At 45.5% G+C, this 26290-nt stretch overlaps 1 protein-coding gene across 1 annotated transcript in view; it reads left to right on the forward strand.

Moving 5' to 3' along the window:
* The window catches only part of LOC138582281 (thiol S-methyltransferase TMT1A-like), a 132263-nt gene extending 106515 nt beyond the window's left edge, over positions 1-25748 (forward strand). Inside the window, exons 2-3 of the mRNA XM_069653422.1 lie at positions 24701-24964; positions 25205-25748. Coding sequence (XP_069509523.1) covers positions 24701-24937 — 237 coding nt within the window. The 3' untranslated portion in view covers positions 24938-24964; positions 25205-25748. The remainder of the gene's footprint in view (positions 1-24700; positions 24965-25204) is intronic.
* Positions 25749-26290: the final 542 nt, after the last annotated feature.

The following is a 26290-nucleotide window of genomic DNA, read 5'->3' on the forward strand; positions in this document are numbered from 1 at the left end:
CTGGACCTCTCGGCAGCTTTCCCTTTGCTCCGAGAGGCCCTGGACTCATAGGGAAACTGCTCCAAAGGGGCTATCGACTAGGTGTCGTTCTTCCTCCAAGACAGATGGTCCAAGATCATTTAGGGTGAGCATGCCTCATCAACTAGGCCAGTGGACTGTGGCAATCCACAGGGAGCTAGCTTCTCTCAGCTGCTCTTTAACCTGTACCTGTGCTGGGGGGATTTTTCACCAATTTCGCCGATGATACGCAGCTGGTCTTTGAGCTTAGCAGAAACTACAGCCAAGACAGCAACAAACTACCAACTATATATAACTCCATCGAAACATGGATGAAGGCAAATTGGATGTGTCTTAATGGCACCAAGACTGAGCTAATGACCTTTGGCTCATCTTGTGCCAGGAAAAAACTTAACACTGCTTATTCCTCATTTAAAATCAAAGAGACGTCAATCAAAGTCTCTGAAAAAGTAGAACTTGGCATTTACCTACAAGCCTCACTGGGTGCTGAGGCCCAAGTCGCCTACCTCAAAAGAAATTGCTAGTACCACCAAAGACTCCTGAGAAGCATCAGACCTTTGATAAACCAACAAAACAACACAACAATCACCAGGGCCACTATCCTTTCCCGGCTTCATAACGGTAATTCCCTGATACTTGGCGCCAGCAAAAATTGCATAAAACAGTGCCAAGTAATTCAAAATAATGCAATAAGAGCTATAACTGGCAAAACCAAGAGAGAAAATATCACAGGCGACAGGAGAGACTTACATTGGCTTGCCATAGAGGACTGCATCATATTCAAAACATTGACACTGGTCCATCGTTGTCTATTTGGAGATGCCCCTGCATACCTAAAGAAGCAATTCACCTGGTATGAACTAAGTCGCATCCTTAGATCAAGAGACAAAGGTCTCTTGCATATCATCACAGCTAAAAGAACAAACAGACTAGGCAGGGCCTTCTCCTCCAAGGCCATCACCAAATGGCAGAAACTACCTATGAACCTAAGAGCTGAAACAAACTACTTATGCTTCAGGAAGAAACTTAAAGGCATGGTCTAGTAAAAAATGTAATTTAAAAAATAGATAGGCAACATAAAAAAAAATACTAGCATTCTCTTTTTTAAAACTTCCTATGTAAAATTTTGAGCTATTCAAGCTCAAAATTCGCAAAAGCAAGCACATGGGCGCATCCATTTTGTGAAATGGATGCCCGCCTGTACTGGCTTTTGCTTTTGCGGCACTAATGAAAGAAAAGCCAGCCAGCTGTAGTAAACAAAAGCTACCGCTGGGTGGCTTTCCCTTCATTAGTGCTGTACGCGGAGGACGGGGACCGGAGACCAGAGCAGGAAAGCTGCAGCTGAATCTCGGTAAGTGCTATTTATTTTTTTTAAAAAAATAAGCACTAGCTGCGTTTTTTTTCTAGGTTTTCCTGGCTGGAGGAGCCCGGAAAACTTAGAAATAAAACCGCAGCTTTAAAAACATTGTATTTATGTTTGCAGTCGCTTTTGAAGCGACCGCAAACATAAATACAACGTTATTGTGTTGGAAAACGCTGCAGTTTTTCTTTCCAAGTTTCTCAGGCTCCTCCGGCTCGGAGGAGCCTGAGAAACTCAGAGAGAAAAACCGCAGCGTTTACATGCCGCATAGTGTTTCTGCCTACAGCTGATTTCCCATTTGGGGCTCTCGGAGAGCCCCAAATGGGAAATGCTAAATGCTGCGTTGTTTCTGCCTAAATCTGCTTTCCCATTTGGGGCTCTCGGGCTCCCCGTGGGGAGCCCGTGAGCCCCAAACGGGAAAGCAGATTCAGACAGAAACAGCGCAGTTGTTTTCCGCAATGCCGCGTTGTTTCTGCTTAAATCTGCTTTCCCATTTGGGGCTCTCGGGCTCCCCTTGGGGAGCCCGAGAGCCCCAAATGGGAAAGCAGATTCAGGAAGAAACACAACGCGGTTGTGTTGGAAAACGCTGCGGTTTTTCTTTCCGAGTTTCTCAGGCTCCTCCGAGCCTGAGAAACTTGGAAAGAAAAACCGCAGCGTTTTCCAACACAATAATGTTGTATTAATGTTTGTGGTCGCTTCAAAAGTGACCGCAAACATAAATACAACGTTTTTAAAGCTGTGGTTTTATTTCTAAGTTTTCGGGGCTCCTCCAGCCCGGAAAACTTAGAAAAAAAAACCCAGATAGTGCTTATTTTTTGAAAAAAATTAATAGCACTTACCGAGATTCAGCTGCAGCTTTCCTGCTCTGGTCTCCGGTTCCCGTCCTCCGCGTACAGCACTAATGAAGGGAAAGCCACCCAGCGGTAGCTTTTGTTTACTACAGCTGGCTGGGTTTTCTTTCATTAGTGCCGCAAAAGCAAAAGCCAGCACAGGAGGGCATCCATTTCACAAAATGGATGCGCCCATGTGCTTGCTTTTGCAAATTTTGAGCTTGAATAGCTCAACATTTTACATAGGAAGTTTTAAAAAAGAGAATGCTAGTATTTTTTTTTATGTTGCCTATCTATTTTTTAAATAACATTTTTTACTAGACCATGGCCCTCATTACGACCCAGGCGGTAAGTAATCGAAATTACCGCCATGGCGTAATGAGCGTTAACGCCATGGTCCGATGGCGATAAGAGCGCCATATTACGACCCATCGCGCACGAGCATTACGCCATGGCGGTAACGTAAACTACGCCATGCCGTAAATAGCCCTTACCGGCCTTGTTAACAGCGCAGGGTGACCTACCGCCACCCATCATTGCGCCGACCGTAGTCAGCGGTCACCGTAATTAGCGGTGACCGCAATTAGGCGGAACCGGAAATAGCGTAATCGCGGCGGAACGGGAAACAGCACAGCGGCCATCTTAAAAAACACAATCCATTGCCATCCTACCCAACCACACCACAACCAACCCTCAAACCCTGTCATTCCCATAACCCACCCATTTCCACACCCAACCATGCCGAAAGTTGTGAAGAAGGCATGTGACAGGCAGCGGCAGGAGCGCTACAGTTGTGAGGAACTGCAAATGCTTGCAGACACGCTCCAGGAGAAGGCCGATGTTGTCTTCTCCACTGAGATGACCCGGCCAGCCATAGGCCGCAAAAAGGAGGTGTGGGAACTTGTGGCACAACGTGTCAGTGCTGTTGGAACCACCCCACGCACCTCCAAACAGTGCCGCAAGAGGTGGGACGACCTGCGGATCAGGGTCCGGGGCATTATGTCTGCCAAACGTAACCTGGCCCTGGGAACTGGCGGGGGAGCACACTCCCCACTGAAGATGCAGCCATGGGAGGAGACATGTGCCTCTCTGATTGGCATTGAGTGCATCAAAGGTGTCGGCGAGATGGAGAGAGGGGCCCCGACATCTGGAGACATAGGGAGGTGCCTCATATCCAGCCTTGCAAGACACCCTGATACACTTGCACGTGACAATCACAATGTGGCAGACGCAACACATCAGCAGATGAGCCACACCCTGCGCACATGCAGCATGTACACTGTACAGTAGGCAGACACACACCTGCATGCAAAACCGAACCTAAAGGGAGGCAACCTGTATGTCACGGGCTACTAACTCCACCATCTATCCATTACACTCTTCACAATGCCTGCTCAATGTCCGCTGAACCATCAATAACAGTCACCCTCCTCTGCTCCACCACAGGCTCGCAATCGGACACTGGCAGGGACGACAGCACCAGCACCCCAGCCAAGAAGGCCTGGAAAGTGGGAGAAGGGAACCATGCATCCACCTCTGCTGGACCCAGGCCGAAACCACGCCAGGCTGAAGAGGCCAGGGCAGCAAAGTCCCCCGAGGACGGGGTCGTGACAGCGCCTGCAGCCCAACAACACCCACTGTTGCCCACTGAGGGCAATGTGTCAGCAGGGAGCAGTACTGTTGGGGAGACTGCAGCCATCGCTGCCTGCTCCGATAGTGATGTGGAGGATGACACTGGACTTGCCCACAACACGCAACTTCACTCACCACACCTATCCCCAATCAGCCATCATGGAGATGACACCCAGGGCCAATCGCCTGCTAATTCATGGCCAGCAACTCCAAGCCCAGTGGGAGTTGGGGAAGATGGGAGTAGTCCCATTGGTCCCCCATTGGCACCCTCCATTGGGCCAGATTTCCAGCTGTCACTGGAACAGATTGCCAACAGGCAGGAAGTACTGGGAACACTCCTCACGCAGCATGTTGCAGAATGTGGAAGTGCCAGTGCAGCCATGGAGAGGAGTGCTGATGGCATCAGGTCTGCCATCCAATCTGCCAGCAGGGACATATGCACCGAACTTGCTGCAGTGCGGCAGATGATGAGCCAGCTCATCCAGACAATTGTGGACACATGCCGTACTGAGCAGCCCGGTACATCCTCAACTGCAAGTTCAGCACAAGCCTCTCCCGTCCGCAGGTCATCCAGGACCCTGAGGAGCACAGGCAGGGGGGCCCCAGGTTCCGGGAGAGGGGGCAGTCAATAGTGTGCAAAACTATACACACTTCACCACGGGCACTGTCACATGTTTGCAGGGTGTTCAGGGGGGAGGGGGAGGGGGGAATTGGGTGTGTTGGAGTGTTCAGGGGGGAGGGGGGAATTGGGTGTGTTGGAGTGTTCAGGGGGAGGGGGAGGGGGGAATTGGGTGTGTTGGAGTGTTCAGGGGGAGGGGGAGGGGGGAATTGGGTGTGTTGGAGTGTTCAGGGGGGAGGGGGAGGGGGGAATTGGGTGTGTTGGAGTGTTCAGGGGGAGGGGAAGGGGGGAATTGGGTGTGTTGGAGTGTTCAGGGGGGAGGGGGAGGGGTTCTGTTATACCTATTCAGAAGAACAATACACTTTTTCATTTCTCACAAACGAAATGTGTGGACATTGCTCATTGCGTATGTGTGCTTTATTGTTTTACAGTCCACAGTGTTGACATACCAGACACACACAGTGCCCCAAGTGCCATCCATATGTTACACACACGCTGTGTGTGCTAGAAGTATTGGTCAATGACATTCTGACGCATTATATGCCCCTCCTGTGCATCGCTGCCTCCCTGAGGTGCTGCCCCATCCCCATCATCATCATCCCCATCATCAGGTGGTTGTGGTTCTGCGTCAGGGGGCAGAGGCACGTTTCGTCTGATGCACATATTGTGTAGCATGACACATGCCATGACGATCTTTGCAACCTTCTCATGGCGGTACAGGAGTGCCCCGCCAGACCTGCTGAGGCAGCGGAAACCTGCCTTCAGTAGGCCAAAAGCCTGCTCTATCACCACACGGGTACGTGCATGGGCACGGTTGTAGTCCTCCTCATGCTGGTTCGATGGGTTCCGCACTGGTGTGAGGAGCCACCTCTTCAGGGGATAGCCCGCATCACCTGTAAAATGTGAAAAATGAATGTGTCAGGAACGAGATTGATTTGTGAACATGACGCACAACCGTGCCTTGATTCCGACTGTTACTGTGCACCAATTAGAGTTGTGCTAATGGATTTACACTGTGCAACCAGTATGTGTTCATGGCTCTCATGTACTGTTTTGCATGCAAAAACACAATGCAGGGGGGACGATTGCCTTGTGAATGGCCATCCACGGTGTCTGTTCAGGCCGTCATTCATGTGATCTTGCACGTGTCCTGTGAGCTTGAAGCCCACATGATAGCAACATTGATGTCTGGCTCATTATGACCCCAGTGAGCATTACTGGTGTCAATGGGGACAGTTTGTGGGTCTTGTAGTGGTGCATTGATGTTCCTGTCTGTCATGTGCCTCCTTTGTGCGCAGTTGTGGGGGACAGGCCTTTCAGTAGTTGGTGCATGGTGACGTGCATGTTGGTGGTTTTCTTTAGGGTCAATGCGGTCACAATTTGCACAATGCACTTGCAGATGGTTGTGTCGTTTTTGGGATACACTTTCATTCACATGTTGGGATGATTAGGTCAGGCATAATGTGTACACTACTCTGTTGACGTCAGTGCTGCCACAGAGAATGATCTGGCTACTGCTAGTTGCACCCATTTGACGTATGCATCACCCCCCTGTATCTGCTAGATGAAATATGCATTGGTACGTCATTCAACACCCACTTTGCATTTCCATGCTCATGACATTAGACTCACCGAGTAGGTAGGATCTTGGGCCTGCATGTCGCTCCATGTAGCGTGGTATTGTGGAGTTCCGAAGGACCATTGAATCATGGGTTGATCCGGGGTATCTGGCAGAACAATGTGTGATGCTCCTGTTGGAGTCACAGACCATTTGCACGTTGATTGAGTGGAAATGTTTACGGTTGTGGTACGGTACCTCCATGGCATGTGGGACCACCAATTCAACATGGGTGCAGTCAATGGCACCAATGCAACCAGGTATGCCGGCCAGTGCATGGAAACCCACTTGGTGTTGGCAATCTCCTGGGCAGACCGTGGTAATGAGATGTGGTCATCTGTGTGCTTGAGGAGGGCATCGAGCACTTGCATCAGTGTACGCGAGAATAATGGTTGTGATATGCCATGCAAGTGCCCCACTGTGTGCTGGTAGGTGCCTGTGGCCAGGAAGTGGAGCACGGACACTACCTTCAGTAGGGGGGGGGGTGGCAGTGGGTGTTTCAATCATGCTGACGATGTTGTTGTGTATCATGTCCACAATGGTGGTGATGGTGTCCCGGTCCAGTCGGTACAGGGTGTGGATCTGCTCAGCGGTGAGGTTGAATGGGCTGGCTCTGATGCGTGGGATTGGGGGCTGCCTGCGTGGTGGCACTGGCTGTGCTGGTGGGGCTTGCTGGGCCTGCCTTGACCTCCTTCTCCTCCTGCGTCTCCTCTGTGCAGCCCGTTGTTGTTGTTGTTGTTGTTGTAGTTGCTGTTGTAGCACTTGCATTGCTATCAGGTCCTCCAGCCCCAACATTGCTAGTCCTATTGGTATCATTGTGGAGTGTGACTGGGTGTGGGAAGGGGTGGGGTGTGCTCTTTTTGTACTTCCTGAGTCTGTATTGCCTTCACCTGTGCTGTTTCTGTGCACCTGTGGCAGCTGCATTCACTTTACATGGCCCTTTACGGTTGGTTCGCGATGGCGTAATTGGCACCATGGCGGTAAGGTACTTAACGGGCTGGGTGATGGCGTTAGGGGCATGTCCGCTTGGGTCGGCATTCGCGTACCTTTCCGCCATGGCGCTAAGTACGGTGTGGATGTTCGCGTGCGCGCGCCCTTGGCGCAGTCAGCGGCAGCGTTAGCTACGATGCCGCTAATGACATCGTAGTTTACGGTCACGGGTCGTAATCGGCCCTAGCGGAAGACGATGGCGGTAATCGTTTACCGCCATCGTTTTTCGCTTTGCGCCAGGGTCGTAATGAGGGCCCATGCCTTTAAGACCCTTTTTTTTTAAATAAAGTCACCTTACCAAAATCCTAGAACCTGACACTTAATATCACTTGTCCATGTTGTCCCGTCACTGTACTTGTCTACATGTAATGCACTCTGATGGCTGCCGGATGCAGTGCTATACAAATACACAAATAAGTATAGGTACAATCTTTTATTACATATTTGTGAAATCATAAAAGCTTGATAAACCACATGAATAGATATATTGAGACAAGCAATACTGAACAAAACAATATACAAGCAGATAGTATGCACAATCTTGACAATAACCAAGTGATGAAAATTAACATGTACACCTTTAACAATAACCATATGCTTAAAAACACATAGGTATACATAACTCAAATGAAGACAAACAATGTTTGTAATTCATAAACAAGAATTGACATTAGCAAAACGAGGTCAACGTTGTCTAATGTTTCGGTCTATCCCAACTTTAACACGTTCATTAAAACCCAGACATACTTGATCCCAGACACACTTGATCCAGGACACTGTAAAAACATTTCAAACAGATGGCAATTTGTATATTTGGATCATTATATTGGGCTTTGCTAGATAGAGTAAACTAAAAAGACATCCAGAAATGAATGGCTCACCAAGACCTAACATTCCATGTGTATCCCTCTAGCTGTTTTATCATTCCTCCACTTCTAAATACAAATTCTAAAATTAGGTACAACATACTGTAAATGAAAAAAACACAAAGCTTTAATAAATATGGGTAACTAATTTAGGCCCTTGTTTTGAACAATTGTTTCATGAACACTCCTCACCATCAATTGTCATACGACAAATTAAACGTCTGCTTTCATGAGGGATTTTACTGATTCACCATTATTTATTCTGCTAGAGCACCATTTTCATTTTTGGAGGTCTCTTTTTCTATAAACACATTGTATCCAATTTCAGTATTCAAAGAAAACTTCCTAGAGCTAAACTCCTTCAAAGAATTAGAGTGGGGAATGTTCTTACTGTTGCTTCATATTCCGAAACAAATTGACTGTTCGTCTCTTTCCTACTATCACACTTTTCATAAATGGAGATTATGTTTATTCTATTTCAGCCGATAAGGGATTTTTATTTGAAATATTCAAACACCTTAATTTAATTCCATGGCACTTAATCTTAATCTGAAATATTTTGTTGTCATAATGTATTGACTGCAGTAGCATTCTTAATGCTGACATAAATCATTACCCCGAGCAGTAGTTTCAAAATTAAACAGCGGTTCTTAGTTATTCTCCCATATCTGGTGGGTAGATGGTGTGTTGCCACTGTGACAACTTTATTATAAGGGCTGCATTTTGCAAGGTGCACCTTCGATGCTAATCAACATAAATTATACTTTCTCAGTGTGAGTTGATCCCCAAGTCCACAACCTCGAATTACAGGCAAGATCACAAACATTGTCTAGTGATCAGGGCAATTGTCTTGAAGGCATTTCTTCCAAACGTTGCCAGCCTGGTGGTGTTGATCCTAGCAGACAACACTACAGAAATATTCTGTCGGAACAAAGAGGGCAGTACAAAGTCTGTGAACTGAGCCATCCTAACTATGACATTGTGGGAATATGCCATTCATGACAATATTCTCCTCCAGACTTTGCATCTGCCTGGGACTCTCAATGTTGAGGAGATCTCCTCAGCCTTCTGTCTGTCATCATTCATGAATGAGAACAGCATCCAGATGAAATTGTGTCAACCATCTGAACAGCAGATACCCCCTTTACACCTTGTGGATGGCCTGGGTGCGCCACGCTTTGGGGGTTGCTGTAAAGATTTATTGAAAGAGGATAGTTGCCTTTCCTTCTTTCCCCTCAGCCACAGGGCCATTATAGATTTGAAGAGAAACCTTTGATTAGTTATTCTGATTGCCCAGTTGGACATGATGACCTTGGAGGGGGTCCATGCAGTTGGTTTTTTAGTCAGGGAGAACCTTCTCATTCAAAAGCAGTGGTGTGCCTGCATCCATCCTCTCAGTCCCTGAGCTCATTGGCTTTGTACTTGAGGAGTTGACGTTTGGGCATATTGGTATCTCATAGGAGAACATGAGCATTATGAAGGGTGCTAGGAAGGATTCATCGTGTTTACAGTACAAACATATGTGGACTAGAATTTGCAGAATGTGCATCTAGAGACTTGTTAATTCTGTATCCCTCACGCTAGACAACAAGCTCTCTTTTATTCCCAACATGGCCAAACCTAGCATCCAAAATGACTTGTGTTGCAACTACCTGGCAGAACTCTGGCTTCTAGAAATTCAGAAGGCTCTTCTTTTTCATTCTAAAGCCTTATGATAAAAAGGCACACTGAGGGGCTAAACCATCTTTTGGTATCTTTTGTATGGTGGTTAACCCCTCAGGTGTTCTGGAAATAGCATTATATTTTAATCAGCTTTTACCTAACAATGGGCCTCATTACACGTTGTGCAGTAAAAATCAACATTTACCGGCATGGCTCTATTAACGTATCCGCCTTGGCAAGAGGGCGCCAATAGCGTACCATTATGAGTACACGGACACAAGCATAGCGCCATGCCGGTAATGACCATATCGCCGTGCCGCTAAAGACCCAAAAGAGTCCCTTACCGGCTTCAACGAAAGTGCAGATAGCATCTCCGCCCTCACTCTGCATGCAAATAGCGGTCACCGCTATTAGCAGTAACTGTTAAAATGCGGAACCGGAAATAGCCTCATCGCACAGGAACGGGAGGGAGCATGACGGCCATCTTTAAAAACACAATCCATTGCCATCCTCTGCATCCAGGACCTCTTTCGACAAGACTCCAACACAAAATCATCCAGGACAGCGCGAAGATGCCAAGGCCGTCAAGAAAGGTGCTGATCGCCAGTGAAAAGAAAAATTCAGCGACGAGGAGCTGATCATGCTTACTCAGACACTTGCGGCAAATTCCAATGTCGTTTTTACAAATGACATGCGGCGGGAGACCCTCCTCAAGAAAAAGGCCATCTGGGCAGAGGTTGCCCACAAAGTCAGTGCGTTGGGCACCACCACCCACACTGTCAAGGACTGCTGAAAGCGGTGGGACGACCTACGGGTCCGTGTACGAAACATCCGTGCGTGAATCGCAAGCTGGAAATGGCCACAGGAGGTGGCGCAGATTCTCCTATAAAACTCCGGGAGTGGGTGGAGACCTGTCCAGCCACAATTGGTGTGGAATCGATCGAGGGTGTTGGAGACATGGAGCATGGTGCGCCCACTTCATCAGATGGAGGTTGAGTCGATACATCAAACAATGCACAGTGAAGGGTGATGGGCCCCCCAAATATGAGTCCATAATCAGGCCATCGATCCAGCCACAAACCTACATGCACGCATCACCACATACACGTGCAACACAGACCCATTCATGCATGACCCACCCAACATCCCCGTTATCGGATTCCAAAATAAAGAGGCCCCAATGCATAGAGTGGCATGACTTAAACATTCTACATAAGGCACGTAGAACCATAAACAATGATACTCCCTATTTTTGTCCCCTACAGGGTCACAGACAGACACTGATGAACCGGACACTGTGACACCTGCTCCACCAGCTAAGAAAAGCCCAGGACACATGATAGAGGGGACACTGCGACCCCCTCAAGGGGAACCAGGAGGAGTGACCAGCAGCAGAGGAGCAAAGGCAGCAAGAGCACCAGTTCTACACAGCCTGAGGCCACGGCTGCTGCAATTGTTCCACCCACGGCAGTGTACCCCATGACATTGGAAACCATCACGGAGGGCGCACACTCTGCTGCCACCAGTTCCACTGGTGAGGCAGCATCCACCTCCCCGCTTTCGGACGTTGAGGAGGCAATTGACGTTCAGATTCAAAGCCAGACCCCCAGCCCACCACGGTCCATTGAGCCAAGCCCAAGGCCATTATCACTATCAGGTAGCCATGTAGAATCAGGCAACGAGACTGTGGAAGGACGATGGAGCCCTCAGGTGCCTTCACCTGATGCCAGAGGCATGGACCAGGGTGCAGCAGCCACCCCAACAGCTGGATCCAGTCAACACGACCTTGCTACCATCAGCCAGAGGCAGGTTGAAATCACTGCGCTGGTTGGCCAGCTTGTGGCAGAGGCAGCCCGTCTGAGCTTAGTACGTATGCAAGCCAGACAAGGGATGCCATGGAGGCCTGCACGAACAGGATTTGTGAGGAAATGGCCCAACTTAGGCAGGCACTCACACGTATTGCGGACACCATGGAGCGACAATATCCCCCCCCCACCACAGGATCAACGGGGCACCTCCTCCTCTGCGAGTGCCCGACAAACAAGCCCCCGGCGCCGCTCTCTGCGCATCATGAGGCGCACGCCATCCCAACCACCCAATGGCGGAGGAGCCCATGAGAATTAGGGCCATCAAAACTTGCTGGCACATGTCGAGCAGGACACCTGCACACTATGAACCTCACATGGGGGTGTTGTGGGGGGAGGGGGCAGGGGGGAAAGGGTGTTTTGGGGAGTGTTGTGGGGGGAGGGAGGAGGGGGGAGGGGGGAAAGGGTTTTTTTGGGAGTGTTGTGGGGGGGAGGAGGGAGGGGAAAGGGTGTTTTTGGGAGTGTTGTGGGGGGAGGGGGGAGAGGGAAAGGTTTTTTTTTGGAGTGTTGTGGGGGGAGGGGTAGGGGGAAAGGGTGTTTTTGGGAGTGTTGTGGGGGGAGTCGGAGGGGGGAAAGGGTGTTTGCACCGTTGGGGCCATGCACTTTTTGTACACATTATGATCACAATACACTGTTGAAAATTTGAAACACAGGCTTGGTCTCCATCATTGTGTATGTGTACTTCATTGGGGACAGTGTCCTTTGTGGGCCTCACCACATACATCAGGGCAACAATACCCATCTCCATCCATAATAGTTCTCCCTTGTATCACATTGTATCTCATTGCATTTGATACATCAGATGCTGACGCTCATCGTGTCCCTCCTGGCCATGCAAGAGGCGATGGCCAGGATGTTGCCATGCTGTGTGGCATCACTTCAGTGGTGCTATAGGTGCGTGGTTCAATGGTATGGCTAGGGGTGTTACCTTTGCATGCATTCAAGGGCATATTGCTGTCTTGATGTTGTGCCGTGCTGATTCTGTAGTACCATCTTGATGCCATGTTGCTGATTTGTGTGGTATGTGGTGTGGCATGATGTGCAAAGTGGACGGATGTGCAATATTCGGAAACCTGGATTGTACTCTATGTTGTGCAGCTCATAATTGCATGTGTGTTCTCCTCAAGGACATTGCGGCCTTCCCTGATGGACATTGGCCTACATCTGTATGTCCATTTGTCCTACAGACGACAGTCAACACCCAGTAGGAGTATGTATCTCTCCCCACCACATCACACTGCCATGTGCTTGCCCTGCTAGTCACCAAGTAGCCAGGAACGTTGACCAGCTTGTCGCTCCATGTAGCGTGGCATGTTTGAGTTACGCAGGGCCATGGAATCATGGGTTGATCTGGGAAATCGGGCACAACAATGTGTGATTATCGTCTTAGCGTCAGATGCCATTTGCACTTTGATGGAGTGGAATTTTTTTGTCTTTTGGTAGACTACTTCATTTTGATGTGGGACCACCAATTCCACATGGGTAGAGTCGCTGGTCCTGATGCAACTTGGGATGCCTGCCAGTGAATAGTAGCTAACTTTGGTGTTTGCGATCTCCTGGGCAGTCCGTGGCAGGAATATGTGTTCCTGTGCATGCTTCAGGAGGACATTGAGTACCTGGTTCAGCGTGCGTGAGGATACTGGTTGTGAGATGCCTTGCATCTGCCCCACTGTATGCTGGTAGGTGCCTGTGGCCAGGAAATGGAGCACAGTCACCACCTTCTGTAGAGGGGGGAATGGCAGTTCTGATGTCTATGAGGCTGACAATGTCGTCATGTGTCATGTACATGATGCCGGTGATGGTATCCCGGTCCAGACGGTACAGGGTGTGTATCTGCTCAGGGGTTAGGTTTAATGGACTGGCTCAGATCCTGGGGATTGGTGGCTGTCTCTGTGGTATGCATAGGTGCCCTGGTGGTGCTTGCTGCACCTATCTTGCCATCCTCCTCCTTCTCCTCCTGCGTGTCCTTTGTGCTGCCTGTTGTTGTTGCTGCTGCACTGCAATCATGTCCTCCAGCCCATGTAATGCTGCTAGTATTGGAACCATCTTGGTGTGGGAACGGGTGTGTGAGGGGTGTGGTGTGCTCCTTTTGTGCTGCCACAGTTTCCATTGCCTCCACCTGTGATGATTTTGTCCACCTGTGGCAGGTGGGAACACTGCTAGGTTCTGATAACGGGTGGTTCACGAAGCCGGTATTTGCGCCATGCCGGTAAGGGGTTTTGGGGGCTTTTCCATGCCGCCATTAGCACGTCTGCCTGGCTTGTGATGATGTGCTATTAGCGGCATGGCGTTATTTACGGAATCGAGGGTCGCACGCCCATGGACTGGCCACTTTAAGTGGCACCGTACTTAGCGGTGTCGCAAATAGCGGTGAGCCGGGTCGTTATTGGCATGGGGATTTAACGGTACCGGTATTCCCTTACCGGTAACGTTAAATCCCTACCGCACAACGTGTAATGAGGCCCAATGTTTCTTAGAAACCATTCATCCGTGGCACACAATGGGTTGTTGCTGCATACTGGTAGATTATTCACTTCAAAAGATTTCTCCTCTGAAAGGACTCCTTGCGAACGTGTTGTGGGCAAAGGCAGCTCTTTCGCTTTCCAGCAGTATATTCCTTTGGGAGTTATTGCTAAACCATGTCACGGCAGATGGGTCAACAAGGAACTCTAAGGTTCAAGGACCTTTATTAAACAGCAGAAGCGCTAAGAGATTAGTTTGCACTGTGGGGAATCAAAGAATATGAAGAAATCAGGCTTTCTTTCTCTGTTGCTCCTTTTAACATTCAGTCCTTCTCTCTTTCCCTTAGTCTTTGCCACTGGGATGCTGAACAATCACTCGTATTTTGACGATTAAGGGATCTAGCACTTATTTCTTGGCTCTTGAAGTTGGATTCTTCGCTTTCGTTGAAGTTGCCAGGAAGTATTTCTTCCCTTGGTGTGGAATTGGCACCAGCAGCCCTGGTGCTACTGGTTGTCTGAACGTGGGTCAGGTGTCAGACTCTTTGAGATCTTAGAAAACATTGCAGTGGGCCCTGGAGTTGCCAGGCTTAACCCCCTTTGTGCCAGTCTCAGACCCTGCCACGTTCTCTCCAAGCACATAGTTTTCAGACAGGATCTGCATGATTTTTCCGTCGTGCACATTTCCCATGCAAATTCAAAACCCCTACAAACCCACAACCCCACCCACACCAACAACATACCCACAACACTCTCCCACCCACACCCTCACCCACACCCCAACATAAACAAACCCTACTTACCTTTTTTGCATGCTGAGTCCCTGTGGTGCCAGTTCCCCTTCACTTTTTCTTTTCGGGAGCTGCAGGGGTGTCCCCAGCAGCACCCCGCTCCCTATACCACACAGTATGGTGAACGGGGTGTTGCGGGGGCCACTCCTGCTGCCCGCGCAGTCTTTTTTTTTATATACTTACCTACAATGCTAACACCAAAGGATCGAACACCAAAGGTTCGAACACCAAAAGTTTGAACCTTTGGTGGTAGCATTTTTCGGACTTTTTGTACGGTCAGACCTTTTTTTTCAGTCCGATCATACAATTCCTTTGAGACATGCTTCTAGCTTACTGCCCCTTGCCTTGTGCTTCTTGGCTACGCCCTCTTCCTCCTCCTCTCCTTGTTCTCGTGCCCCTCCTCTTTTCCTCCTCAATAACTCTATGCTCTCTTTTTCCCCACCTCCATGTCTAGCTTTCTTCCGTATAGTCTCTCCTCAATTCCTCTTGTTGTCACTACCTTCCCTTCACTTCTCTTTTTTTTAAAGATCTAGCAGCCATCTCCTTACTGATCCTTCTCGTTGTTCTCACCTCCTCCTCCGAATAAGTCTTTTGTCCCTCATCTACCTTCTTGTTCGTAGTTTTTCTCTCCACCTTTTCCTTATAACTGCTTTCATCCTCCTTTACCTCCTCTTTATTCCCCATAGTCACTGCCCCTTCTGTCCCACTCCCTGATATCTTCTTCTCTATCTCTGCCACCTACTTCTCATTCTCCACTCGGCCTTTCCTCCTCTACCATCCTTACATTCCAGCCACACACAACCCTGCTCCTCTTATCTTCAACTCCTAACTCCCACGCCTCTGATAAACCATTGCCCCTTTCACCTGCTAGTGACTCTGTCCAAATGTATCATAATATTTTGTAATTGAATTCTGCTGGGGTTTCCTTGCAAACAAGCTTGGTTGGCTAACTTGCTAAACGACTTTGAAAACAAAAGCTGTTTTGTATTTCTGTGCATGTAGCAAAGCAGTTCAGTGGCCTATGGTTTCAACCTGAGGGGACCCCATCTTGATTGATCGGTTTGCCATTGGCGGCTGTGGCTCCTCCATTGAGGCTTTCATTCCTGATTTGAAGAGGTGGGTAATTGTTTGAGTCCCTGTGTAGTGCTGCCTTCCGATGACTTCAGTGAGACTGGGTCACAGGCAGCTTCATGGGAAAGCTTCGCTAGAAGACTGTTGTTGCTCATACTGTGTCATCAAGTTTTGCATTGTCTAGCTTGTGTGGATCTGTGGGCGTTGTGCATGGATAAATAAATCCATCTTTCCACAGCTGGTCATTCTTGGTTGTGGGTTGTAACCAACACAGTGTATATTTTCACATTATAATATTCATGTCTTTGAGCCTGGACAACAGTGACGTCCTGAACATAGGTAGCGACCTTCATATAATGAGGCAAGTGGTATGGACTGGGGAGCAGAAGGGATCCCCCATTTATATGGTCGGTGGCCCCATTTATGGATCAAGTGGTGGTCCCTAGTCCCATGGGCTCTTCAGTCCCATCATCTAACCTGGAACATGGGACATTGTCACAGATCACAATGTGAATACACCATCAGCCTTCTATGAGCATTATTTCATGGACATTACTGCATGGATGTTGCCTGTAGCAATGCTGCTCAGTTTGGTCAAACAATTTGAAACATTCTCTTTAGTTTAGTTAGGCGTAGGAGCATCCTACCTTTGGGGTACTAGTGAAAACATAGTAATTGCTCAAGTACACCCAAGGCGGATGGAAAAGCACTGACTGGTGAAGTTGAGAAGTGAGAGCAGTGCTTGGAGGGGCAGGCCGAGTCCACACATGTGCTGACTTTGCTATTGTAATAAAAGAAGGACATATTTTTCTGCTAGGTAAAATAAATGCCATATCCCAAAGGTATGGGGAAAGAGGACTATTGACTAGCAGTACAGTAGTTCCTATGATGAGTAACTTTGTCTGATTGTTATATTCACAATCTAACAACTTGAATGCTTAGGTTAGGTTTCGGAACTTCCTAATTTCGTATACAGACTTCCAACCTGCAAAAAACGTTCTTGCATTCCTAACAGCATATAATATAACTGCAATTTGTCAGCTAGTCCACATAGCGTTCTCTCACCTGTAGACCCCTCTTTGCAATTCATTGTGGTGTCATGCATTACAGGTCCTTGTGACAGTCCTGATCTAATTTAAGATCGGGCTCCCACAGTTCACGTGTAACCGCCCGATTATCATAGCCCCATATAGCAATTTGCATGGAAATTCTATTCCGTGCACAACATTCTGTGGTTGGCAGTTTGAAAATAGTTTTCTTTCCAAATTATGTCCCAATAATGATATTCCTTATTGGTCCTAGCATCCTTACAGGGATTGCACAATTCACATTGGAGATATCCAGTTATTGGACAAAACACCCCAGGTCTTTCTCATGCTTCTATCCTCTTTTCTACTGATTCAGTGGACTGACTGCTTTCTTAAGTTGCCCTCGTTTGATGCAAAGAGCTGTTGGTCCATTCTACAATGTTGCAAATTGGCCGTTTGGTATTGCTATCTTGTTAAAAGCACTGGAGTACTTACACAAAGTAGTTGCATGCATAATGTGTTGTGCCAGTGTTTCTTTTCAACATTTTGTTAGTAGTTCTATGCAGTTATTATTCCTGGTCCATTTAACGGCATGCCATCACAGTCTGCCTGGATATCCATGTCCTATTTGGATAAAGTATTCATCCTTTTTTTGTGCAATTTCCTCGCATTCTTTGAAACTGCCCAAATGGGATCATATGCTACTGGGACCTTGTGTGCTGATTATTTTAATGAAAAATAGTATTTTGGTTTGACAGTTTCTGATACAACTCAGAGATAGTTACTCAATCACTCACTTCATTCTTAATATCCGTGGACAGCTGTCATGGTGAGCTTCAAATATTTTAGCCATTTTACAAACTCATTCATGTGATCTGGTGCTCCATTCCATTTGACCACAATATCGTCAATGTATCTTCCTCAAAGACGTAGATTTAGTTGGAATGAGTACTTGCAAAGATACCCTGCAAAATGCACCCTGAGATGTTATCAGGACTGGATGCAAATATTGCTCCCACTGCCATTCCTTTTTGTTGGAGTTAGAATTGGCCACCATATAGAACATATTTGTTCACAAGCTCAGTTTCTAACAAATCTGGTATAAATACAGTAGGGGCAGAATGTGATACTGGTCTTTCATCAAGATTCCTTTCTATTAAGCTCACTGCCATTACTTGAGTGATGCAATCCTTATGAGGAGAAGCAGTGAAGATCACCAAATTTTCATTTGCTGAATCAAAATAGATTCACTCAACAAGATGAATTACATCTCTAGTATCTGATAACAATGAGGGACATGTGATTGCCATTTGCTAAAGATGATTATCAATGTAGTTTCACAATGGTTCTACTACTGACCGACATCCAGAAACTATTAGTGTCCAGGTGTATCCAGTGCCTGTTTGTACAATTTTGGAAGACTATAAAACATCACATAGATCACAAACAGCTCAAACAAGTGCTGTAGGAGGGGGCAAATTGCTCCAAAGAAGCAATTCACTGGCTAACATCTTTTCTATCAGAATGAACATCCAAGGTACATTGGGAGGATAAATTCTCCTATGAAACATCCATTTTCTGTGGGGTACCGCAAGGTGCCATTCTGTCCCCTCTCCTTTTCAATCTTTATATTGGGTTTCTCTGCATAATACTAGACAAAATTGGCGCACATTTCATCAACTACGCAGACCGAACCGAGTTGGTAGTAGAACTGAGTGTAAACTACCTACAAGACAGCGATAAAGTTAAGGCACTAAACAAGATAATAGAAATTTGGATGACTAATAAATGGATGTGCCCCAACGGCAAAAAAATGGAGCTGATTATCTTCAGATCAAGTCAAGCAAGGGCTAACCTAAGTCAACAGTATGAGTCTTTCTCTATCAACGATTGCCCCATTAAAGTGGCCAGCACAGTGAAAACCCTAGGGATAGTCATGGAAACCTCTGTTAATGCTGAGGCTCAGGTCATGCAATTGAATAAAAACTGTTCCTACTATATACGGCTCCTCAGGGCTATTTGACCCTACTTGAGCGAGGAAAACTGTACATGTATAGCCAGAGCAACCAAACCTTCCAGATTGGATTATGGCAATGCACTATTACTAGGGTAAATAAATGGTGCATAATAAAATGCCAAACAATCCAGAATAATGCAGTAAGAATTATAAAAAAGTAAACCAAGAAGGAACACATTAGTGAGGACAGAAGAACACTCCAATGGCTGTCTGTGGAAGATAGAATCCAGTTTAAAGCCCTGACACTGGTACACATGTGTTTATATGGGAAAGCACCTGTATACCTAAAAGAAAAGATCACTTGTTACCTACCTGGTCGAGCTCTCAGATCTCAAACGCAGGGCCTTATCGTTGTAGCACCTCACAAGCAAACACATGGTTTAGGAAAGCCTTCCTTAGTAAAGTGGCAACTAAATGGAACAATCTACCACTACCTCTAAGACTAGAACTGTTTTGAAAGAAACTTAAAACACATCTGTTCAAATGATGACACACTAGGACCCTATATAGCCTTCCCTCAGATCCCGAACCCTCTATGCGTTTAAGTCTAGTATAGTTTCCCCTTGAGCTTCCCTACTCGACTACTCGTCGATGGCTTGTTCTTAAGTTTGGTTTAGAGTCCTGTCTAAATGTTGGCACCCTGATGCCTGCGGGCTTTCGGCACGTATAAACAAATAAATAACAATGATGAAGCATCTATTTATTAAAATAAGTATCTTCATCTTTGTTGATATGACCATTTACTAAAGCTATGCCTGTTACTTCTTCTATTGGAAACTTTATTTCTTCTAGGCGGTTGATTGGTAATAGTTCACAATTTTCTCTGTTACCTATCAACATGAGTGCCACATGATCACATTTATGTAGGCTGAGGACATTAATACCTCTAACCATGTCTTTGGGCTTTATCACCAGGTTGGAATTATTCTTCAATGTCTAGGTTATATGGCTGCTATTTATTGTTTTTAAAACTCAATATGATTATTTTATATGATAGTTTGTTGAAAGACAATTCTTTATAGAGGCGTTCTGCTATTAGGGGGAGTAACAGAAAATTTACCTGGAGGGCCACTGGCATTATCTTCTGGGTCCCAAGTTCTATCACTAAAATACCTTCAGTCACGAATCTGAGTTTCGATCTCTAGATAGAATATTGATGTTATTTGTGTTAGAATAAATGGCAGGTGTTTAGAAAATAAAGATATTTGTGCTTCACTTAGAGTAGAGACAGTTATGTTAAAAATAGGGATAGTTAATGTCGGTAGGTCTTCCCCTTGTTTGAAAGACTTCGGGGAGCCTTGATTTGGGAATTCCTATCCTTGATGTCCTTCATGTGACCCCTGCAGACTTCTGTCTATACAATGTCTACTGTTTTGCACATGGCCTCCACTAATGTTACCATAGCTAGTCAAACCTTGGAATATCATTCTTTGCATTTAGCATTCCTTTTCTGGGCTGAACAATGCAAACCTGGTTTGAGTAAGAAAGAGGTGAAAGCTGATAGATTTAGAATTAATCATATCCTCTGGCATTGCTCTGGGCAACCCATCAGACCAGTATTCTACTGTTGACTTTTGTTTAATGGATCACACACATTAGAGTACACAGACGCGAGGAACGGAAGGGCAGGCTTCAACTAATTACAGATCGTGCTAACCAACCATTCAAACTGGGAAAGAGAACAGTGTTTTCTCTTGATAGAACATTGTTGAATGATCCCACTAAGAAGGTATGACAAACACAGAAGTTGACATTTGGATATTTTTGACTAGCTTCTAGAGGAAAGCCAATGAACAATGTTGGCAAGTGTGAACAAAATGTCTGCTAATCACCTTATACAGCCTAAGACTTTACGTTTTTTGTGAAGGAAAACTGTCTGTTTATTAATATGATAAACAGACTTGGAGTCTATACATAAAAAATGGAAGAAATCATATTTCCCCCCTGATGAAAGTCCAGAGCCTTTAAAGCCTGAATAAGGCCGGAAGCGTTCACATGTCCGGGTTGTCTTGTCTATGTGATGTAGGCAAGCTTTGCAACAAGCATTGAGTGGTGTATTAAAGGACTATTTGATTTTATTCATTTTTTTGTATTTCTTGTGTGTTTTTCATTTTGTTTTGTTAATGGATTGATGTGCGGATTATTTTTTAACTTAGTTTTACTTTCTATATACTGTGTATAAAATAAAAATAATTCTTTTTCATTTATTATTTGGTTTGAAATAAAAAATGTTCATATATTTATAAAGGGAAATTGTTCTTTGTAATCTATTGCTGTGGACAATAGGGACTGATTTTGTCTAGATGCAGTTTCAGTGTTGTGTGTTTAGTTTTCCCGCTGCCAACCCATTACAGAAAATGAAAAGCCATATGCAAATCATGCTTGGCCCCACCATAAAAGGGGCAGTCTAGCCCAAACTACTTGGTCACATTCCTTCTGCACAAGATGACAAGCAACCCCACCCATCACCTGTTTTGTTTTGCCTTGTCACCCCAAGTGGTGTGGGTGTCCTCAGAGGTGGGTCCCAAGCCTGCTGGGTGTAGAAACCCAAGCTACACTTCACTGGTGACACCCAGTATGGATGAGGCATGTCTGGGTTTGCTTGTGGTCTCCTCCAGTAGGGATGTGACCAAGCAGTTTGTGCTGGACTGTCCCTTTACGGGTGGTAACAAGCCTGATTTGCATATAGTCTTTTACATTTCTCTAATGGCTTGGTAGGCTGAAGAATGATGGTCTGGAGGGTTGCCCAGAGCAGTTGCCAGAGGTTTAAGATTAATTCTAAACCTTCCAGCCATCACATCCCTTGATTTCCTGTGCTCGATATATGTCAGTATTGGCCTGTACAAATATTTTCATCATTCTGGCACAACCGGCACAATCACTAACCCCTCTTACTCTATTACTTTGCCTCTATGCAAGATCACCAGGCAGAGGATAGTTAATGAAGTCAATGCTAGGCACCCCTCTCTCACCAAATATGAACACACACACACACACACACACTGACACAAACTTAATCTCCCCCTACATACACAGACAAACGCACACACATACTACATACCTGCACACACGCACACAATCTCATACACAGAAATTCACACACCTTTGCACTAACATGCAAAACACTAAGGCACTAAGGGACTGATGGTTTCCTTCTCTCTTTCTCTTTTGGATCAAGCGGCACAGTCTTGAGGGCAGCACACGGGCAGGTATTGTGTTCATTGGGCTGCAATCTTCCGTGCCCAGTGAATGAAGGCAGTGACTTTATAGTTACTGGCCTTCAAGTCTATGTAATAACCTGAACAGTGCCGTGCATGCATCATGCATCATGCATGCATGTCTGGGCTGCTGATGGCCCAATCAATATCCTATATATCACACTTTGCAGGGTGACAGGAACTCCAATCTTTGCACTTTGCAAGAATCTATATATTATTAGATTCTCAGCAAATGTAACAGTTAAGACATGATGGATAACAAATGATTTTTAAGATGTGTGTGAAAGAGAGACTATGAGGCAGTAGATCTAATATGCAGTGATAAAGCATTCCAAAGCCTAGGGAGACAAAGTGCGAAAACGGGATTAGGAGCAGGGTGGCTGAGGGACAGTTCGAAGAAACTAGGCCTGGGAACGAAGGGAACGAGAGGGAGCAAACAAAGAAACGAGTGAGCAAAGGTAAGCAGGGGCCAACTCATGGAAACATTTGAACGTAATACGGAGAAAGTAAAACTGCAATCAGAATTCAAAAGATAACCAGCGAAGAGATTGACAAATGGAAGCAATGGAAGACCGAGGGGGAATTCCTCAAAGAGTGCGAATGGCCGAGTTACAGACCAACAAGAAGAAAGGAACATTAATCAAGACGAGAGAAGACTAATGCAGTGATAAGAAGCTTGGTGTGGAATGTGAGGAAGGGCCAAGCTTTACGAATATTAGTTGAAAACGGCAGGAGCTAGAAGAATTAGAAATATGTGAGTGAAAGGAAAGGAAAGACTCAGAAAGGACACCTTAATTACACGTGGAAGACATGAAGAGACGAGAGGCAGGAGGAAAATAAATGGCAGGAGATAATAGGAGGAGGGACAGTAGAGGCGGCAGGAAATAATAGAATGCCTGCCTTTGAGGGATTGAGGTGTAAATAATGTGAGTGCATCCAAGATTGAATTGAGGGAAGACAGTCAGAAATAGGAGGTTGTAGAGTATCAGAAAAGGAGGAGAAAGAAATATAGAGTTGAGATTCGTCAGCATAGAAATACGACAAAACCCCAAAGGAAGAAATAATTGAAGACGGGGGGAAATGTACAATGAAAAAAGGAGAGATCACACAACTGAGCCTTGGGGAACTCCATGAGCCTGGGGAAAAGATGAGGACTTTGAGCCACTCCAAGCAACAGAAGAAGAACAGGCAGACAGATGCAACCAAAACCAAGAAAGAATAGTACCAGAGAATCGTAAAGAATGTGGTGTGGAAAGGAGTGTAAAATCGAAAGCAGCAGTGAGATCCAGTAAAATAAGAATTGAAGAGAGTTTATAGAGTTTAGAGTGCCAGGCAGATAAAAGGGAATCAGAAACTGAGAGGAGGGCCATTTGTGTAGAGTGAAATGGACGTAAGCCTGATTGAGATGGTGGTAGAAGAGAGATGTGATCAAAATAGGATGAGACTTTAGTATAGACCACATGTTCTAAGATTTTAGAAAGATAGGGAAGAACAGAGATGGGGTGGTATCATGAAGGTGCAGAAGTGTCCAGACAAGGTTTTTTTGACTGCATTCTTAAACTCAGTGAGGGAAAGTTGCAGATGGACAGGATAGATTGATAAGATAAGTTAGATAAGGCAACAGGAAAGGAAAGAGCGAAGTAATAAGAGGGAAAGGAATAGACTCGAGGGTAGAAGCGGTAGGGTGAATGCGTGCAAGGTTAGATTCATTATCATGCTTGCATATAAGAGAGTAGGAGGAGAAGGATGACAAAAGATGAGGAGGGATAAAGGATGAGGTGCTACTAATGGCTGATTAGGAGCAACGTAGGTGTGCAACTTCTGAGATGAAGAGGTTTTCAAGGGTATCCGGTTATATTTTCGAAAACATATTCTCTAAATACCATTTTGTCGAAAACAATTTGCTTACATTTTTTTTTTTGAATGTATTCTTTTTTATTTTATGTTTTTTTTTGTTTTGTAAGTAAAAAAATGTGTCAATACCCCCATTTCAAAAATAAAATTAAAAAAAAACATTCGAAATCTTTTTTTTCAGCAATTTTGTGCCGACAAAATGGCATTTCGAAAATATGGCATTCGAAAAAGTCACTATACCCGGTTTTAAGGTTAGTAGGAGTAAGTGAAGAAGAAAGAAGGGGGTCACGAGATGGGGAGAAGATACTATTAAGAAGCTGAAAAAGATGCAGAGGGTGAGGAGAATATGAGACAATAAGGTTAGAAAAGTATAGTTTTTTGGCACTGATAAGGGCCGAGTTACAGAAAGTGTGAATGGAAGAAAGAAAGGAAAGATCATGGAGTGAGTGAAAGGTACTTCTCCATAATACATATAAATGTAGTGCTTAGCACGACACAAAGGGTGCCAAAAAGCGGAGGAGCAGTGATGTGCCACCACCTCTGGAGTAGCCACCATTGGCATTGCCATCGTCAATGTGGAAGAGGGCAAGTGCCTGACTGTAGATTGCAAATAGCTGGGTGGCAAGGTTTGATGTTCCAGAGTAAGGCTTAGTTGGTGCCTCGCAGTCTGGGATTTCTTTCTTATGCGATCCTTAAAGGAGAGTTTTAGTCTATTGTATACCTTCCGTCTTGCCTTATTTTCCACATTTATTCTATTGATAAAATAACATTATTTACAGTTTCTCCGAATTGTTGTTTTCAGGGCGGAGCATACTTCTTTGTGGAGCACGTATGTGCAGATCCTTCAACCTGGACCTACATTTTCCAAAAAATATATGATCCCGCCTGGAAAAACATCTTCGGCGGGTGCAACCTCTGCAGAGAGACCTGGAAAGACCTGGAGAAGGCTCCATTCTCAGAGATGAAGCTGCAGCACATCAGGGCTCCACTTCCTTTGCAACCTACTGCACCACACATTATTGGATATGCAATCAAATAACTGCCCTTCCATGCACTATTTACAAAGGTTTGTTCCACCTAAATTACTAATTTTGTGTCAGTAGTTGGAAAATGGTGTCCCTACCTCAAATGACAGCCAATCACTTTCAGGGAACGATTTACTGAACATGACAGTGTGATGGGTCAGGTTGAGACTGGATTACAGAAACCATAGTGTGTTCAGTGGGTGAGGGCATGTTAGTGGAATAGTTCTAGACGCTGCAGAGTTGGTTTCTGAAAATGTACATGTACATGTTTTCAATTTCAGGTTCAGGAAGTTGATTTGCCGAGAATCACACAACTTGTTGGTCAAGTTCCACATCTGGAAACAGAGCGCAGGTATCCAGGTTCCAAAGTCAGCAACTTAGCCACCAGACCTCTTCTCCTCATGAGTCACTGGGGGAGATGCGGCTTACCTGCTGCAGTGTCACTTCTGATTGGATATGTGTAATTTGCTGGGAGTTTCTGTACACTCTTACTGTTGCTGCTTTGTTTGTCTTAAAATAAAGTACAAAAGATGTTATTTGAACTATAAAACAAAGAGATTGTAAACATATTTTGTTTTCAAATCAGTGAAATTTATAGGAATACTCTGACATTGCAGGGCTTGGAAATGGGCCAGTTCATTAATTATAAAGAAGACCTCCTTTAACAGGAGATTAGGAACTGGAAATGTATGTAAAAAGGATAAATATAATTACTTTTACCTACACAGAATGAAGTGAATATGGGTTTATGGACAGTTATCAGCAGTAACCGCATAAGGTGCATCTGGTTATTTGCACCTAGGATTCAGCATTTAGTAACTTATGTGCCCTTCTCTGAATAAACCAGTATCATTGAAATTAGGAATCTTTCTTGCATTCAAATAATGTCAAGGTAGATCTGCCGCAACAATCTCTTACTAAAAGAACAAAATTTGTGTAAAAAAAGACACGGAAGCCAGTTCTTTACTCGAAATGATCAACTCTGTGCACCCGTGTGAGGAACATTACAACTAACTTCAAGATGCCAGTTCCAGGAGAAGGAATGCTGAAGTATTACAGCAAATTCCCAAGAAAATGATAATCCCACGAAGTAGAACAACACTAAATTATCTCACAAAATGTAAGTGCTACAAGGCCGAGGAGGACAGACTAGTGCATGAACTAGCATATACCATTAGGTGCCTTTTCTTCTCCATCCTGTCCAGGCCATCCTGTTTCACCCTGGATATGGCACTGAATAAGTTATTGTGGCTCCGGTCAGTGGCATCCATCTTTTGTCAGACATCGGCGGTGTTTGGGTGATGGCCATATTAAATCTCTTAAATGCCTTCCAGACAATCAAACATTAGGTCCTTTTTTGCTGCCTT

The sequence above is a fragment of the Ambystoma mexicanum genome, chromosome 3q (assembly GCF_040938575.1).
Source record: "Ambystoma mexicanum isolate Mex_15411 chromosome 3q, UKY_AmexF1_1, whole genome shotgun sequence".
NCBI classification, from domain to species: Eukaryota; Metazoa; Chordata; class Amphibia; order Caudata; family Ambystomatidae; genus Ambystoma; species Ambystoma mexicanum.